The sequence below is a fragment of the Eptesicus fuscus genome, chromosome 6, assembly GCF_027574615.1.
Source record: "Eptesicus fuscus isolate TK198812 chromosome 6, DD_ASM_mEF_20220401, whole genome shotgun sequence".
NCBI classification, from domain to species: Eukaryota; Metazoa; Chordata; class Mammalia; order Chiroptera; family Vespertilionidae; genus Eptesicus; species Eptesicus fuscus.
In genome coordinates, this window is record NC_072478.1 from 107,760,654 (window position 1) to 107,779,195 (window position 18,542).

General features: G+C 63.9%; 1 protein-coding gene across 1 annotated transcript in view; it reads left to right on the top strand.

The window, feature by feature from the left end:
* MAD1L1 (mitotic arrest deficient 1 like 1) overlaps nt 1-18,542 on the top strand; it is a 148,170-nt gene that overhangs the window by 64,757 nt on the left and 64,871 nt on the right. Inside the window, exon 11 of the mRNA XM_054718261.1 lies at nt 16,303-16,447. Coding sequence (XP_054574236.1) covers nt 16,303-16,447 — 145 coding nt within the window. The remainder of the gene's footprint in view (nt 1-16,302; nt 16,448-18,542) is intronic.

The window sequence follows — 18,542 nt, forward strand, 5'->3', positions numbered from 1 at the left end:
TGTGGTCGCCAACTGCAGCATGTGTGTGTGTCTATATGTGTATGCATGTGCGCACATGTGTATATGTGCGCGCGCATGTGTGTGTGTGTGTGTGTGTGTGTGTGTGTGTGTGTGGAATAGCCAGTGAGCAGCCACAGAGCAGCAACAGTGTGTCCTGTGAGAGGAGAATCTAGTTCCTAAATTACATGGTTAGCAGATGGCCCAAAATAGCACTTGTAATGGCAACATTCAATTAGTGAGTTTAAAAACGTATATTATTGCAACACCCTCCGTGGCTTTATTTGGAGGTTTCTAAACATAGCGCTGTAAGAACAGAAGTGTCCCCAAGTGCTCAGGCCCTGTCTGCTCCCGCACTACCGGAGGGGACGAGCAGACGGGAGTATCCTGTGCGGGGACAGGAAGTGGACAGTGAGGCTGTCGGCTGTCCCAGTCCCCTCCCCCCAGGACCCACGGCAGCAAAATTCACGTGTCATTCATGGTGCTTGCTCATAAAACACTTTTTTCTGCACCTGATTCTGGGTGTGCCTCCAGTGGCCAGGGGGGCAGCTGAGCTGAGGCGTTGTCCACACTGACAGAAAAGGAATCGGAGGCGTGGGGACACTGCCCATCTTCACCCCCAGGGCCTGCGCAGCTCTGGGGCAGAGCTTGCGGCCGCCTTCAAAGTGGCAGGGGAGGTGCCGGAGCAGAGCTAGGCCCTCCTCCGTGGGACTCGTGGTCCAGCTGTTGGGGCTCAGCCGAGGGGCAGGTGTGGGGACAGATGTGGGGGGCAGGGGTCCAGGGAGCCTCCAGTGGCTGGGCTGAAGCCCCCACTTGGTGGTGCCTGCCTGGTGTCCTGGTGGCCCTGTATGTCCCAGCAGCTGGCACACACAACCTGGCGAGAAGGGTGGCATTCGATGGGGCAGCCTTCCCCTTGGGCGGGGTCCCCGCTGTGTGTGCCCAGGAGGAAGGCCGGGCTAGCAGCTCCCCGGGTGCGCACCCTTGTTTCCTCTCCACTGGGAGCCGGGGCCGGCCCAGCTGCCAGCCCGGCCGGGAAGGCGGGCTCCTGTGACCAGCGTTGCGGGAGGCTCTGCAGACCTTCCCGGCTCTCCACAAAGCGCTGAGCCCCCAGCACAGATGTTCATTTGAAAGTGGAAAGTCCAATTAGGCGGAAGCAGCCTTGAAAGTCAACGCCCATAGCCAGTCAGGGGGAAACAGTGCGTGAGTTTCACTTAAATAACTTTTTATTTTAAATAAAGTTTTAAACTGAAAAAGTGTCATTTGAAAGGCGCTCATCTTCCCTCTGCTCCGAGGGAACATCTGCGCTCATTCTGCGGGATGAATGGGCGGATGAGCTGAGCGGAGGGGAGCCGCTCCCGTAATTGCACTCGCGCTGACAATGCCGCCGGTGCGCCCACGGCCGGAACTGGCTCCACAGCCCAGTGGGCTCGGCTTTAACGGAGGTGGCGTTATACGTGATGAACATCTCCAGCGTTTGCTTTTATTTTAAAACGATCCATTTTGGGGGTTTTTTTTGGTCAGCATTTTAAAAATAGGTATTTCTGAGCACCTGGATGGGGCAGCTTGTCCCTCTGCGTCAGGTCAGCTGGCAGGGCACCTCGCTGCCGGGCGTCCTGTGCAGGACACACCCAGTGGCCGTGGCCTGGAGGCAGCCATTGCCAGTGACCCGCCCAGCACGTCCCCAGGACTCGCAGCCGGGTGTCGGTACTGCTCACCCCGCTTTCCTGGCGGGCGACTTGGGTGCTCGTGTGGGGCCGCGAGCTCGGGACAGGCCCCTGGCAGCTCCGCCCCGTGTCCTCACCTGGTGGGGAAACGGGGCCCAGGGTGGGGTGCGCTCCCTGGGGGTGAAGTTGGCCTGTGAGACGCCCCGGCTTTCCCCGAGTCCGACCGGGATCAGCCGTTTAGATTCACTCGGTCGACAGAGCTGTTTGGCTTTCAGCATCTTGGACGCGTTCACCGAGTGGCAGGGCCCGCAGGGCCGTGAGGGCGAAGGCAGGCGTGGGAGGGAGCGGGAGGGGGGACGCTGCACGATGGGGCCCAGTGCGCCAGCACCTCCAGGACAGCAGGAAAAGGACGGACATGCAGACGGGGGCAAGTCACATGTGTTTTCTGGGAACCAACTGTGGACGCCATAGAGGGCAGGGCCAGGAAAGCTGTGGGTGTGGCCCCTGAGCTGTGCTGAGAGGTCAGCTCTGGGACACTGCTGCCGGGCAGGCCACCAGGCTGGACACGGGATCCAAGGGAGGCCCTCCTGTGCTCTCCTTCCTGTCTTGCGTCTGCTCCTGAGGTTCGGGGGGCCTGCAGAGGGGCAGGGCAGGGAGGAGGGGAAGGGAAAGGCTGGCTAGCCACACCCCACGGCACTGTGGGCCCTGACCTGGGCAGGCGTGAGCTGGGCGGGAGTGCAGGTGAGAGGAGGGGGTCTGTAAGGTGACGCTGCTGGCGCCTTCCCGCTGAAACACGGCTGCTCTTGACCCTGAATCTGGAGGATGGTTTCCTACAGGAGGTGGCCCCAAGGGGCGGAGGGGTGGGTGGTGCTGTGGGGTGAGCTGGGGATCGTGGGGAGAGAGGCGGGGGTTTCAGCTTGTTGAGTGACTGACACCTGCAGGGACCAGTCCCTTCCCAGTGTGGGGCCCGGAGTGTGGGCTTGGGACAGCCCAGGCCTCACTCCACAGGCTGCTCCATCCCAGCCCTGCATCGCAGCCCGGCCTGGACCTCAGCCCTGCAGCCCGGCGGGCCTGCGCGCCTGCGCTCCTCTCTCTCTCATCCCTTCTTCACAGGGCAGCACGGAGCTGTCGGAAGCCTGTCTTGGGCTTCATGGCCGCCCTGCCGTGGCCTCTGTGCCGCTCCTTCCTGCCAGGACTCTCTGCCCGCAGGACACACTGTGCACTTCCTGTGCCCGCCCGGCAGGGCTCTGGGTAGGGGCCCGGCTCCACTCGGGCGGGCTGCGTGTAACTCACTGGCTCGGTGCTGCGGGAGGGAGCCTCTGTCGCTGCTCCCGGCAGAGTCCATGCTGTGGTTTGAAGTCTGCATGGCACCCACGACTTGCCATGTGCACCGTGTGGGCGGGGAGGAGCTGGGTGATGGGTGTGCCCGTGCACGCTGGCTCCTGTGCTGGGATAATTACCGTGGGACTTGGCGGTGTCAGGACGAGGCATGTAATACCGTCCTCAGCAGTTACACGCTCAGCTCAAGAACTTCACAGAGCAAATGCGTTTAAACCGGGAGCTGGCTGGGGGACCTCATAGAGTCACGTGTGGACTCCTGCCCTCTCCCCAGAGTGCGGTGCCGTGAGGGTCCTGGCCACGCCATGCCCCAGCCTGTTCTCAGCCGGCGTGATGGGCCAGGCAAGGTGCTTGGAGAGCTCACTGCCACCCTCGCCTTGGTCCTGGTTCCCACCCGGTTTGGAAATCCAACCACAGGACTTCACGCCTCGGCTGGGAGCGCTCCCTCTCCACTGGAGCCCGCTTGCCTCGGCGCTGAGGAGCGCACCTGGCAGCAGGCTGGTTTGCAGGCGCTGGCCGCGTGTCTGATTTTCCGCTTCCCACGCCTGGGGTGACAGCTGTGGTCAGGACCCAGTGCATGGAGGCCCCCATCCTGTGCTCTCCACACCGTGTTCCCAGAGTCAGGTACCACCCGTGACTGTCGGTCTGCAGGGGACACCGAGGGACTCTGTGGTCAGGGGTTCACTCTGCCAGGCCAGGCTGAGGAGCCTCTGGGTGGGTGTGAGCCCATCCCCTACCCTCTGTCTTCTGCCCCTCCCCTTCTGCTCCCTGTTTCTCACCAAGAGCCCCCTTGGGAATGTTTTGAGGTTTTTGCTACCGGGGCTCCTGCTCCTGAGAGGACGGGAGCCCCCAAGCTCAGTCAGGCCTTGCAGGTCAAGGGTGTGTGTGGGCTCTGCCCGGTGCCCCTCCCACTGCTGTTGTCTGGGGATGGCCTGGCAGTGAGAGCCCCCTTTGTGACCTGGGCCCGGGAAGGCAGTGTCTCAGTGTAGCTGGGCTTCTTCCCTCCTCTCCTTCCCGCCTCAGTTTACCCTTTCACACAGGAGCACATCGCTGGGTGTTACTGTTTACAGCACAGCTGGGCCCACATTGAGCCAGCACGGCTGGGGGGCACCCTTAATTAGCTGGGGGTCCGGGGACAGCCTCCCTGAGGAAGAGGGGGACTCTGAAGCACAAGAAGGAGTTATCCATTTGTGGGGCCTCCAGGCAGAGGGAGTACACAGACAGAGAGAACGCAGGCCTGTGCGATTGGGTCTGGAGGCGCAAGGCTGTCCTTCAGGTTGTGGGCTGATGTCCCGAGAGGACCAGAGGCACATCTGCAGAGGCTCTTCCAGATGTTGACCTTACGTTCCCGAAGGAGCAGGGAAAATGCCGTGCTGGTGGTGGGCCTGGGAGTGGTGTCTGTAGTGATATTGGTGGTCGTGGTGGTAATGATACTGGTGGTCGTGGTGGTGATGGTGGTGACTTTGATGGTGATAATGGTGGTGGTGATGATATTGAGAAAGGTGGTGATATTGGTGATGGTGATGATGGTGGTGGTGGTGGTGATGATGAAGGTGATAATGGTGGTGGTGGTGATGTTGGTGGCAGTGGTGATGGTGGTGGTGGTGATGATGGTGGTGGTGATGGTGATGGTGATGGTGGTGATGGTGGTGATGATGGTGATGGTGGTGGTGATGGTGATGGTGGTGGTGATAGTGATGATGATGGTGGTGGTGATGGTGGTGATGATGGTGGTGGTGATGGTGACGATGGTGTTGGTGGTGGTGGTGGTGATGGTGATGGTGATGGTGATGGTGGTGATGATGGTGGTGGTGATAGTGATGGTGATGGTGGTGATGGTGATGGTGATGGTGATGGTGGTGATGGTGGTGATGGTGATGGTGCTGGTGCTGGTGCTGGTGGTGCTGGTGGATATATCGGTAGAGGTTCCAGTCCCTGTGACAAGGTTATAAGTCTCTCCCGATGAAGGAGCGAAATTTGGAGAGTTGGAAGGAGGAGTTGAAAACAGATTGGCAGCACAGCTCCTCCTCTTGCTGATGGGAAAGTGGTTAATTAGTTGATTTTTCTCCCCTGCTGACACGTGCAAACGAGACTCCGTTAATAACTGAGCTGTTACATAAATGATAAGATTTTAACACCAATGTCAACTCATCAGACGTGTCGGGAGAAGGAAGGTGAGCTTGAGGGCGAGGTGCCGGGCTCCTGCTGCTCAGCCCAGGCTGGGCCCGGCCCTGTACATCCCCATGTCTCCCCTCCCGCTCCCGGCAGGGGAATTACTCAGGATGCTGAGAGACGGAGCGTTGCCAAGGTGAGGGTATGCCGTGCAGCCAGGACCCTAGGTGCAGGCCAGCTTGGCTCCCAGCTTCCTGGTTCCCCTTCTGCTTCCCGGGTGCTGGTCAGGACCGCTGATTCCGAGGCTCTCCCTGTTGGGCGGCCGGGGCCTGGGCACAGGACGGGGTGGGATCCTGGGGGTGGCAGAGAGCCTGTCACATGCGGGCGGGGAGGGCCAAGCGAGCAGGTCACAGAGACACTGGCATTTATGACCCCCCTCCAGGGCACAGTGCCTGGCTGTGACATTCTCTTAAACCTCTTGTTCTTGCCCCAAAGCTGGGCTCCAGAAAGCCGCTGCCCTCTCACTGGTTTCAGGAGTCTGGAGCTCAGCCGCAGCCAGATGGGAGTGGTCAGCTCGCTCAGGCCCCAGCTGCAGGGGCTTTTCGGAGCCACAGCCCACGGGGCAAGGATGGGGGGAGGGGGCGGGACGGAGGCCGACCCTGCTGCGGCCTCACGCTCTCAGCGCTCACGCAGCGTGGGCTCTGCGGGGACTCCTCACAGTCAGCAGGTGGCTTGTTGGGGGCTCCCGTGGCCAGCGTGGACCCGCAGGCTGTCTCCTCAGAGCCCGTGGCTGGGCCCTGACCGTCGGGTGGCAGGACGTGGTGGTGGAGGCAGGACCTCTGGCTGAGGCTCCAGGGCTGACACCCAACCTGCCTGCCGCTCCCAGCCGCAGCGCCTGCCTGGCCCGGCTGGGGGCGGGGGGCGGGGGCGGCTGTCAGCACTGTGAGGATGGTCGCTGTCTCCTGCGAATCTGAATGAGATTTCATATTTTAAATAAAAAGAAAAGAGGCCTGAGCGTTTGCAGCTGGGAGATAGCAGAGATTAGGAACTTACTTATCTCTGCAGCACAAAGAAGGCGGGAGAGGCCTGAGTGCCTTGGAATACAGATGAGGCGGCGGGACCCACCCACCCTCGGCCTGGGCCAGGAGCTGAGGGGAGCGAGGCAGCTTCCTGATGTCTGGGCTGCGGAGTGAAGTGCGGGCAGGAGCTCAGTCTGGGGGGAGAGTGCCGCTGGCCGCTGGCCTGGAGGTTTAGTTTGCAGCCAGCGGAAGCTCAGGCTGGCCCACGGCAGCCTTGGTGCAGGTGTGACGGCTCCTTAGCGCCTGAGGGGAGGAGCCCGGGTTCCCCAACAGGCCTCCGCCGTTGCCCAGGCTCTCAGCCGCCCCATCTGCATCCTCCCTCACCCCACCTGGCTGCTCACCTTTCCTGAAACCGCCATTTTCTCCCTTCCTCTCCCTCCTGCAAGTCCTGGGCCCACCTGCCTGCTTGAGGGGCTCCCGCTCCACCTGAGGTCGTGCAGAGGGCGCCTTGGCTGAGCTCTGTGTCTGGCCCTTGGGGCCTTTCTGAGTGCTCGCTCCCAGGATTCGGTGCCCATGCCACCAGGGGGCAGAGGGGCCACCAGGGGGCAGAGGGGCTGGTCCCTGCTCGCGCGGCCACAGCGTGGACCGTCCTTCAGGAGCGTGCCCTGTGGACGGGGTGCGCTAGGGCCGTGGGTGTGACAGGTGCCGCCAGCTCAGCAGCGCTTGGTCAGCATGGTCCTGGCCTGGGAGCCCCTGGAGACCGGTGCCTGCGGTGGCCCTTGCTCCCTGTGTGTCCTGAGTGTGTCCCTCTGCCCCTGTCTGGGGCTGTGCCGCGCACCCCTGTGCCCACCTCCCCTGCCTGAGCTGAGGGATGGCTGGCCGCCAGCTCTCCACGAGTCCCAGCCCTGGGCTCTGGCCGCCTGGCTGTTCTGTTGCTTGTTTGCTGAAAACACTTTTGACGACCTTTTGCACGTGTCGTCGGACGCTCTCTCGGCACCATCTGAGGGGGAGAGTGAATGGATGTCACAGGCCAGCTGTGATGGGGGGCTGAGGTTTGGGGAGAACCTTCGGGGCTGACTTCACTGGGCAGTTGGCCGTCATTCTGGGGAGGACTCTCTAAGAGGAAACCCGAAGGCGTGGAGGAGACGTGGGGGAGGGGAGGCCCAGGGAGGGTGCCGGCAGGGCTGTGTCCCTTGGCTCCCTGGCCTGGCCTGGTCAGAGGAGGCTGCCCGGAGAGCAGGGTGGTCCAGCCACCCAGGCCCAGCCCTCCTCACGGCCAGCCCAGCGGGAGTTGAGATGCAGTTGGGATAGTCTTTCTGCAAACCGCTTCCTCAGCACTTCGTGCTGTTATCATGTAAATGGCTGCGTGGAAGTTGTGCCTGCGTGGGTGTTGCTTTGGGATGCTAATCCAGCCAGATGGCCACTCCGACATCCGCTTCCTAGGAGGGATTTGTGTTCAGAGAAGCACTTCCTTTGTCACCAGCCCGCCGCCTCCCATTGCTGCTGCGCGCCTCGGGATTGCTGAGCGGGCTCCTCCTGAAAGAGTGGGGAGCAATCGGGCGGAGCCCTGCGGGGGGCGGGGGGCACCGCAGGCCAGGAGGAGGCCCTGGGAGCCCTGACCTCGGCTGGCCCTGTGCGGCCTGGCCCCCGCCCCGGGGCCGCAGCTCTGAGGGAGGGCGCGGGCACAGGTGCCCTGGGGCTTTCTCCCCCTCCCCCTGAGGCCGACCCCCTTTCTGTGTGAGGCATTTCTGGTGACTCCAAGTGTAGCCCTGGCGTCAGTGACCGCCAGCACACGGCTTAGGAAGGACTCCCGTTCCTGCCACGCCCACGGGTGTGTCCAGAGTCACTGGTGGGAGTGCAGGGCCGCAGTGGTGCTTCCTGTACGTCCTCCCCTGGAATGGGTTCGAGAGGCTCACGAGGCGGGATTCGTATCCCATTTGCAGGCGAAGGCAGCAGCCGTCTCCCCGGCCCCGGGGCGTCCTCCCCGAGCACGTGGCCCAGAGCACTTCCCATTAGAAGGCTCCGAGGCACGGGGGTTTCTAATCCCGTGCCACCTGTCCCCCCAGACCCTGCTCCTCACGGAGTGAGCAAGCAATAGCGGAAGGAAACTTGGAAAATTCACAAATAGGTGGAGGTTAAACAACATAATTCTTCATAACTGTTCACGTAAGAACATTCAAACCTGGGAAGAACTTTGTGAGTTGATTTGGGCCAAACTGTCGACAATTGCCGGGAAGCAGAACCTCATCGGATTGGGATAGCACTCGGAGAACGGCGGTTTTCACCTTGTTTTATACGTGACCGTCAAAGGAGGGACGTCTCATAAGCGGGTCACAGGAAATCCACTGGCCATAGGTGAGGGAGGCGGGAGAAAGCCAAGTGGGAAACCTCTGGGATTGGGTGAGAAATGAAATGATAGAGGCCTGCTTCTTTTACACAGGTGGGTGCAGGACGGTTAACGGTCAGCCGGGAACATGGTAACAGTAACAATGGCGGGGGGGGGGGGGGGCGATCTGTGGTCTCTGTCATGGTGCACTGGTTGTGCCATGAGGGGTCCGGAAAGGGGAGGTACAAGTTGAGGTCAAAGTTGAAATTTGTCAGGGAAGATAGTGGGCCGAGGACATGACTACCCACCATAAACTTCTTTTTATTTTTATATTTTTAATATATTTTATTGATTTCAGAGAGGAAGGGAGAGGGAGAGAGAGAGAGAGAAAAACATCAGTGGTGAGAGAGAATCATGGATCGGTGGCCTCCTGCACACCCCCCACTGGGGATCGAGCCCGCAACCCTGGGCATGTGCCCTGACTGGAATCGAACCCGGGACTCTTTGGTCTATAGGCTAATGCTCTATCCACTGAGCCAAACCAGCCAGGGCTAAACTGCTTTTTAATTTAAACAGTTTTAATCTCAGACCATCCTTTGTGGTTACTCTAGGTCTCTGAGTGTAAGGCTTACGCAGGCCTTCCCTGAGCCTGTCTGTCAGGTGAGCAGGTGGCCCCTTTTCGTCCACATAACGAAGGAGTCAAAAAAAGAAACCAGCCCACTGGCGTGACTCAGTGGTTGAGCATTGACTCATGAACTAGGAGGTCATGGGTTCAATTCCCAGTCAGGGCACGTGCCTGGCTTGTGGGCTCAATCCCCAGTTCGGGTGTGGGGGGTGGGGGCGGGTGTCTGCAGAAGGCAGCCGGTCAGTGTCTCTCTCATCATTGATGTTTCTCTCTCTCTCTCTCCCCCTCTTTCTTCCTCTCTGAAATCAATAAAAAAATATTTTTAAAAAAGAAACCAGTGTCCACAGCAGGCAAGTGCTAGACCCCGGAGCAGGCTGGTGGGCAGGGGGAGGGAAGCTTCCCGAGTGAGTGCTGATGTTTGGGCAGCATCGCAGATACACTAAGAACCACCGAATCACTCACCCTGGAATGGGCGCTCAGCTCCGGGCCCTGTGGGCCAGCCTGTCCAGGTAGCGCGCTGGGGGCACAGATGGCACGCCCTCTCCCAAGGGGACAGCTCAGCTGCCCGGAGGCAGGCGGCACGTGGAGTGGAGATTTGGGAGAGTGTGATGTGGGAGAGGCCTGGCGGCTCACGCCCACCACCGTGTTCTGGGACGTTAATTCCCTGCTGTGGCCTGGGGGGCGCGCACCCCTGTGCCCACACACAGGGGCACTGTTGGTCAGTTCCCGGCTGTGTGAGCTGCGGCCCTAACTGGAGGCTGGCCGAGCCGAGCTGAGCGTGAGCTCTGCTCCTCGCTGCCTCCTGTCCTGAGCGGGCCACCTCCACGGGCCTGTGGTTCGGGAGGCCACCCTTGTCACCGGGCGATGGCAGCGTGTGCTGGGTGAGCTGGGCGTAGGTGTTGACACTGCTGGGGGTCTCCTGGCAGCGGGAACGTGGCCGTGCCCCGAGGTCCTGTGCACAGGCCCTATCCTTGGCCCTTGCGCCCTGCCCGGCCCATGTCTGCTCCGCTCCATCCTCTTTCTGCTCCGAGCCCAGGGTCACCAGGGCCTGGCGGGGCAGCCGAGGCGACGCTGCTCGGATGCGCAGGAAACCTGAGCGGCTCTCAGAGGCGGTGACTGTCCCCCTGAGTGGCGGTGAGCGGTGCCGTCATCTGCAACAGTGGCTCCCGCACAATGTGCAGGACGCCTGTTCTCGGGCTCACTTGCTCACCAGCTGCATTTCCTGCCTCTAATCTGCTCCCTGCAGATGGCTCAGCTCAGGCCTCGGTGCAGCAGCCGCGCCCCGAGCACCCTCTCCGCTGGCTGTGGGCTGGGCGGTGTGCCCCAGGGAGATACGGCGCACGGTGGCTCCCCCATCGCTGCTCCCGGCTTGCAGGGGACCTGAGTCAGGACCTGGCGGTCACGCGCTCCTTCCCGTCACCTGGCCTTGGGCCAGTGACATGCCTGGCACGGGGGGCTGTCTCCCGGGGCCGGCTCCTCTCCTTCAGCAGCTTCCCAAGTGACGTGTGTGGAACGCCACCAGCCTTCACGCTGCCCTCTCCTTCCGGACACGCAGACTTCCCTCGGACTTGGACCGACGGGTCTTCCGAATGCTGTGGACTGCCCATCCGGCTCCGCCCCTCCCACCCCGGCCCGGCGCCGGTCCTTCCTGCACCCCGGGAAGTGGAGTGACCGCGGGCTGTCAGCGTCCCCGGAGCGCCCTTTCCCAAGCTGGGTCTGTGTGGGAGGAGGGTTTGAGCGGTCGGGAGCGGGCCATGTGCCCCCCTGCCCGGCGGCCCCCCTGGCTCCTGGGTCCAGGCCCCTGCCCGGAGGCCCTGGCATCAGTGCCTGGCTGCCCACTCGGGGCGGGTGAGGGTGGGCTTACCTCTCCAGCCCTGACAGCGGTCGCGGTGCTGGCTGGGGGTCTCCGTGCGCAGCCCTCGCTGTTGTTCTGCTGGCTTCTCTTTGCTCTTGGACATGGGAGCGTGCTCCCTGGGTGCTCGCTCCCTGCGCTGGAGGCCCACTCTGCTCGGCAGCGCCTTCCTGCGCTGCTCCCTGCTCCTGCCTGGACCAGGGCCTGCGGGCCCTCTCCCCTCTGCCCGAGCACCTGGGCCTTTCCCAGACCCCGCCTCTCCTGTCCGACGCTTCTCCGCTCTGGGCACGCCCTGTGTGTCCCTCCATTAGCTGCCGACTCCTCAGGGCAGAGGTTTCTCTTCCCACTTCGCTGTCCCTGGAAAGATGGCCGACAGAGACCCCTTGGCAGCTGGAGCAGGAGTGTGCTCTGGCCACGGCGCTCGCTTCTCCGAGAACCTGAGCAGGACCGCGCTCCTTGGTTCTCAGTCCTGCTGGGAGGTGCTGGCGGCTGGACAGGTGCCCACGTGCCCCAGATCTCACTGCCCACGAGGCTCCTGCCTCTCAGCCCCGGCCACAGGGAACCCCATCCCGGCCTCGCTATGTTGGGAGTCTCCTCACAGCTGCCCCGGCCGGCCTGCACTGCCAGGCCCTCCTTGGAACCTTTGTCCCTGGCGCCCGCGTTTCCCGCGGAGGTCAGAGCCCCGGCCTCTGCCCCGGTGGTCGCCTGGCACGTGCTCCCGTGCGTCAGCAGAGAGCACTCCCAGCTCCCAGCACTGGCCCTGCCTCTGCAGGCAGCTCTCTGAGTCAGCCCTTGACGTTCAAGAGGGAGTGAGCTGCGCGGAGTCCAGTGCCAACTCCGAGCCCCGGCGGCGGCGGTGGAGCAGGTGAGGGCTGCTGCTGATGTGGGGACAGGAGCAGGCGGCTCTCGCCCTCGCCCTCGCCCTCGCCCTCCCCAGGAGGTCACGGCAGAGAAGCCAGGACTCTCTCAGGGCCACTGCAGGGGAGCTGGGGAAGTGTGCTCGTGGCTGTTACCTGGGGGTCATGTGCTTGGGGAGAGGGCGCCTCCAGGGCGGAGCTCCCCGCGGGGAGACAGCGAGGCTCCAGGAGAGACGCCAGCATCCACGCAGGCGCCTCTTCCTCAGGGATGACTCCTGTGCCGAGGCCCAGGGCAGCAGGGCGATGGGAAGAGGGACCGCAGAGCGGGCTTGATTAACTGGCGGCCCCGAGGCGGCCGGGCACCACAGAGTGCGGGCTGGTGGAGCCCTGCGTGCACTTGCCCAGGCGTCAGCTTCTGCCAACGGTTGTGGGGGCGCTGGCGTCTCAGCATCAGAGTTGCTAATGGGGTTCTGGGGGGGCTGCCACCCACATCTACCCACTTGTCACCACACCCCTGTCCCGGGGCTGTGGGGTGTCTGAAGCTCGCTTATTTCTCCCGAGTCCCAACCCCATCCACCCTGGGCTCTGCCCGAGCGCCCTCCCTCTGCCTTACGTGGGCGCCTCCCCCCCACCCTGCCTGTGGCTCTGCCTTCCTTAGGGGGGGGAGCGGGGCTGGACTGGAAAGGAGGCAGGGCGCGTTTGGCGGCACATGACCTGGCTGGAGGCCACTGCTTGGAGGCCGTGACCTCAGAAGGCCGTTGCCCTGAGGCCAGTGGCCTGTCCTGGAGGAGTGTACCTGAGCAGTCGGGGACATGCGACTGCTCCGGAAGCCCCGCCTCAGCATCAGTGTGCCCACAGCGACTCCCGAGCTGCCGGGCGGGTCCACGGCGGCTGCTGCACATGGGGAGGCTGTGAGTGTGGGGCGCTGGGGGAGGGAGATGGTGAGACAGGAGGGCGCGGCCCCTGCGGAGGACCAGCATTCCAGGGCCGAGGCCTGCCAGGCTGCAGGGCTTCCTGCTGTCGGCTCCGGGCCGGGCAGCTGGTCCCTCAGGAGTCCACCTGCCTCCGCACTCTGACCCCACTGACCCTCAGGCCGGGCTGTGGGAGGGCAGTGCCGATCCTGTCTCGGCAAGGGGCCAGGGAGACGTGATTTTGTCTTTTGGGGCCACACAATCTCTGTCACAGGAAAGCAGCCACAGGTGCCACGTAAGTGAGGAGGTGAGCTGTGTCCCAGTTTAACTTCATTCACAGAGACGGTGGGGGCGGGGCGGGGCGGGGCGGGCCCCGAGGCAATGGCTCCTTCAGTAACTCTCTGCCCTGATTCCCGGGATCGCCGGCTCCCAGGGCTGCAGCCGGGACAGGCAGGGGCTCACTGGGCTTGCCCGCTGGTCCCTGCCATATCCTTACTGCCTGGGCCTCTGTGGCCTGGCGGGAGCGCGTGCTGCTGTGTGCCTGGCACCCAGAGCCAGCCTCGCCTGGGCTCCCCACCGTGATGTGGAGGCACCCTGACTGGCGATGACAGGCTGGTAACTGATCAGCTGGATTGGATTATTCATTACGGTTGGGACGGAATTGAAATTGCAGAGGGTAATTTTCCTTCTCACGTCTCAAGGTCGGACGGGAGTGCTTCCCGTGGCCTCGCTGCTCTGGGGACGCACGCTGCGTGGGATGGGAGGAGTGAGGAGGGAGCTCCTCTGGGGAGGCCAGGCCAGTCAGCCTCCTCGCTCCCGGGGCCTGCCTGTGATTGGCGATTATTTCAGCCTCTGCTTTGCTGATTCTCTGCTTTTGTTTACTGTGTTTAGACGTTAATTCTTTCAGAGGAACATGTAATGACACTTGGAGGCAGTTAGGATCGGGGTCAGATGGTATAAATAAAGACTGCAGGCCACGTGGACCAGGCACCTCTGCCCCCTCTCCAGGCAGCCTGAGCAGGACCCAGAGCATGGCCACCTGCCCCGCCTGCTGCCCCCGCTATCCCTCCCCACACGTGCCCAAGCAGCCTCGTGCAAGACGACAGAGCCGAGGTCCTACCGCCAGCCGCGCCCTCGGCCTGACCCGCCGTGTTGGCCAAGGCGGGCCTGCGGGGAGGGGCGGCCCCTCAGGTAGACGGGGCTCTAGTCTGAATCGGAGCCTGTGTTGCCATCCCAGCCGCCTGACCTCGAGAGGTCTGTTCCCTCGTCGGGAGTGGGGACTGGTGGGGGCAGGGCGCTTCCCGGGTCCTGTGTGTGCCGTGTCCTGTGCGGACGGACGGCTGCCCGGGTGTGACCTCAGCTCCTGCTTCTGCCGTCCGCCTGAGTCCCGCGGGGGCGCTCAGCGAAGCACATCTGACGACGTGACCAGACCTCAGCTGCCGACGGCCCGTCCCTGCTGCCAAGGGCTTTCCTGGGACACTGCCAGACCCTCCCAGGTGCCTCGTGCTCAGGGTGTGACGCGGAGGCCTGGCTGGAGGGATCGAAGGAGAGGCTGTGGGCGGGGTAGGAGGGCTGTGTCCTCAGAGCCGGAGAGTGAGATGCTCAGGGTTTGCGTACGTGCGAGTAAGGCGTCCTGGTCCTCAGTTTCATACGGACGTGCCATTACTGAGAATTCGGGTGCACCTGCAGGCGTATTGGTGCCAGCCCGCTGGAGACCCCGGTCCGTCCTGAGGGGCGCTCGTGGGGAGCGGCCCATGTGAGGCCCGTGCCGCAGGAAAGTCCTGTCAGGGCCGCGGAGGAAGGCTGCGGGGCCGAGTCCCTCTGGCTCTGCATTGGGTCTGGCGGTGGCTGCTGGATGTTGACGCCCGTGTTGTGTTGACTGCGGGCAAGACTTCGTGTGTGGCCTGCGGAGGGCACTGTCCTCCTGGCAGGTCCTGCGGGGCGATGGCCGGGCCTGGGGCCGTCCGCACCACGGGGCGAATGTGATGGCCGCTGGTCCCGGCACCACCTGGACAGCAGGACGGCGGGGGCGGGCTGGAGCTGGGAGGAGGGAGAGCAGGGAAGGCAGGCTGCGCGGCCGTGGGGGGCGGCCCGGCCCACGGTGTCTGAGGAAGGCCACGGGATGCCTCCTGCTGCTGCGCGCTTGCGTTCGTGTCCTTCCACGTCCCTGGGAGTGGGCACGTGGCGGACGTTGTCTGAGAAGATGACATGAAAGCGGCCGCCGGGCCAGCACTGCGCAGCTCAGACGCTGTCGAGCGGGCGAACGATCGATAAAGGCGCCGACTCCCCAGGAGCTGAGAACTTCATTTTGAACTCCCAACGTTCACAGAAATGCCAGCGGCCTCAGGTCACGTGAGGATAGAGCAGGAGGTTTAATGTTTTATGAGTTTTCTTTTTACTTCACAAGGAAGGCTGAGCCTGAGAGCTCCGCGTGGCCTGGCGGCCGGGTCCCCTCTCCTGCCGGTGCCGGGGTAGGGGTGGGGGGCATCTTCCAGCTGGTATTTTGAAAAGTTCTCCTCAAAGTTCCTGGGAACTTTGCTCTTGGGGAGGCCAGCCCCTGCGTGTGATGCCCTGTCCTCCTCTGCAGGCCTCTGCGTCCCGTGGAGTTTACGTGTGAAAATGAGCCCTCTGGCCGGCTCTGCGTCTCCGCGCTCAGCGGCGTCTGCGGTCCCTGCGCTTGGTCTTGGTTCTCGTGGTCTCCTGCACCCTCTCTCCCACATGGCCTTCTCCGTCTGCCCCCCCCCCCCCCGTGCCCTCCTGTAGGCCACTTTGAGGGCACTGCCCCCAGTGCGGCCTGTGCCGAGCCTCGCCCTGCTCTCTCCCAGCGGCAGCCCCCATCACCGTCCCTCGCCAGGCCCTCCCTTGCCCTCCCCACACTGCCCTCCCTGGTCGCGGACTCTCCCTCAAGCCCGCAGAGGCAGGGCCGGGGCAGAGGCCACTGGGCGGGGCTGGGAAGGAGAGTGGCCGTTTGGGGAAAGAGTGTGAAACCAAACTGAAGGCGCTTCACCACCCCCCACCACCCGGCGAGAGGTGGAGGTCAGTCTGTGGGCGGTTGGGAGCTGAGAGGCTCTAAGCCAAGTGTCCATCCTTGTCTGGGGCCTGAGGGGCCGGCAGGCCATGGACCCAGGGCGGGCACTGCGAGCACAGAGGGCAGGATGCTGGGAGCAGAGGTGACAGGAAGGGCAGGGCCCAGGGCCGGCGGAGCGGCCTCCGGAGCTGGCCTAGAGCACCTGTGGGGCCCCCGCCTCGGTGTCGGAGCTGAGGTTGGGGTTCGGCTGCTCCGGGCCAGGCTGGGGCTGGGGCTCGACTCCCTGCAGCGCGGAGCTGCTCACCCGGCGTGACACAGGCAGCGCTGCTCTGGCGCTGGAGTCCCTTCAGGCCTCGGTTTCCCCGTTGTGTGTGGGGGCCCGCTGCTGGGATTACCCTGGGTCCGCGGGAAGCAGATGCTCTGAGGCTCCGAGGACTGTGCAGGGGAAATGCCAGCGGCTGCACGTGCGGCTCTATTCTGAGACCAAGTGACGTGGCTGGGCCTGGTGGGCCTGCGGCTGGGGTGCTGCCGGGGGCCCAGCCTCACCCTCTGCCCTTTGCCTTGTCTGTGCAGCATCCGGGAGCTGGACAAGGTCAGGCAGCAGCTGCAGGAGGAGGTCCGCCAGGTCAGCGCTCAGCTGCTGGAGGAGAGGAAGAAGCGCGAGACGCACGAGGCGCTGGCCCGCAGGCTGCAGAAGCGGGTCCTGCTGCTGACCAAGGTACGGCTGCGGGGGGCCGGGCAGGACTGCGGGGGGCCGGGCAGGGCGGGCGGCAGTCACCGGTCAGGCTGGGCTGCTCAGGTCAGCAGCGCCCAGCCCAGCCCCACCTCGGCCACTTGTGTTTTGTCTCCGGCACCCACGTCTGCCCGGATCTCCACTACGCTAAGCGCACACGCCTCTCGTGCCTCGTCCTCACGCCTGGCTCAGCTCTGCTCAGCCGCAGCTCGGGCAGAGCGTCCGGGGGCCGGCAGGCTGTGGTGGTGTCCTGATTGGCAGGAGGGCTCTGACTTGCTGTCAAGAGCTCTCCAGCCCGGTGTCCCTGTGGGCTGAGGCCTTTGGACAGCTCTGTGGGCCCCAGTGTGTTCTGGGTCTTGGGGGGCAGCCCTCTCTCCCCCTCCCTTCCACACTTGTGTTTGGAGTGAGGATTCGCCGTGTCCAGACGTGCTGGGCAGACGCACTCTTGTCTGTTCTTTGCCCGAAGAGCTGTGAGCTCTGGCTCCACAGGCAGAGTTCCCTGGAGAGCAGTCTGAGTGTTTGTGTGGAGCTTATTAAAGATGCTGCCTTGGACGCTGACATCTTAGGAGACGGGGAAGGAAAAACCCGAATCTGTCCCCAGGTGCTCCCTCCCGAGGCCAGGCAGGCTGAGCGGGCTGCGGCCCCTCAGAAGGTGCGGTCTGGCAGGCGGGCCGCTGTTCATCGTTTCTGATGGAGGCAAGGCCCTGGCCTGGTCAGCTGGCTCAGTATGGGAGCCCACGCTGAGGGCCTCACGGCCTCCCCTCCCTCCCTCATCTCTGTCGTGACTGCCACGTCCGCTGGACAGGAGGTGCCGTGACAGGGTGTCAGGGCCCTGGTACAACTACAGTCCAGGGGGGCGGGCAGGCAGGAGAGACCAACACACACACACACCCGTGCGCACATACCACACACACGCATTCATGCACGCACACATGCTAACCGTGATGGGATGCACAGGAGGAGTCTTCGGAGTTGATGTTGGGCGGAGACCTGCGGGCTCACTGTTTATGAAAGGAAGGCCTGGGGAAGGTGGCCCTGTTGGTGGAGAGCTGACGAGGGGACGGGCAAGGAGGAGCCGCCGGTGCCGCCACCGTCAGACCAGGCGTGCGACGCAGGAAGGAGGCGACAGCTCCGCAGCATCGCCAGGCGGGCTCTCAGGCCGCGTCAGGAGCTGCCCGCTCCAGGCCGGGCCGGGCAGATGGCGTGACGCTGCGCAAGGCGGGGCGGCGGCAGGTCTGGACTTGACGGTCCGCGGGTGAGACGAGGCGGAGCTGCGCCCCCGCCGTGGGAAGCACAGAGGTCTCCTGGGAGGACAGGCGGGGCCTCCCTGTGCGACCTCAGAGCCGTCCTCGGCCGGCTGGGCCTGTTTCCGGGCGAGCCCGCGGCTCCGGGGGACGGTGCTCGGCCCGGGGAGCGCCACGGAGGGCGCAGGTGAGGCGGCTCAGGCCTGGCGCCGGGTGCTCGACCGCAGTCTGCTGCGCGGGAAGGCCCCGCGAGGCCGCACCTGAGGGCGGGCGCCTCGTTCCCACGCGCTGTTTGTTCCCTCGGGTGACGCGGTGCTCGTTGCAGGCGGTTTGTCGGCCTCGGGGCTCTCGGCGCCTGTCCCTCGGAGGGCCTCACGCGGCGTCCGCACTCTCTCGCCCCTCGCTGCCGGGGCTGCACGAGGCCCTGCTTTTGTTCGGGGAGCCTGGCTGCTGTGTCTGACCTGAAGGCGCAGGGAGACCCACTGTTGTGGGGACGGGAAGGTGGCGCTCCTGGGGCGGAGATGAGGGCCGGGCTGCAGACCGCACCACTCCAGCCGGGCCGGCCAGAGCAGGACAGGCCCCCAGGACCACGCCTGCCAGGCACCTGCCCGCTGTGCGGAGGACACCGGAGGCCGTGGGACCCTTCTCTCTCACCGGGTTCTGTCTTCCCTGCCCCGAGGGGCTCTGGCGCTGCGACGCCCACAGGAGCCTCTTCCCTGAGAGGGAAGTGGTTCATGTCCGCGCTGCTTGGGTAGAGATCATGGACACGTGCTCCTCCTCCTCGAACATCCGTCCCGGGAGTCGGCGAGCTCGCTAATCTAGTAAAAGGTTCTCAC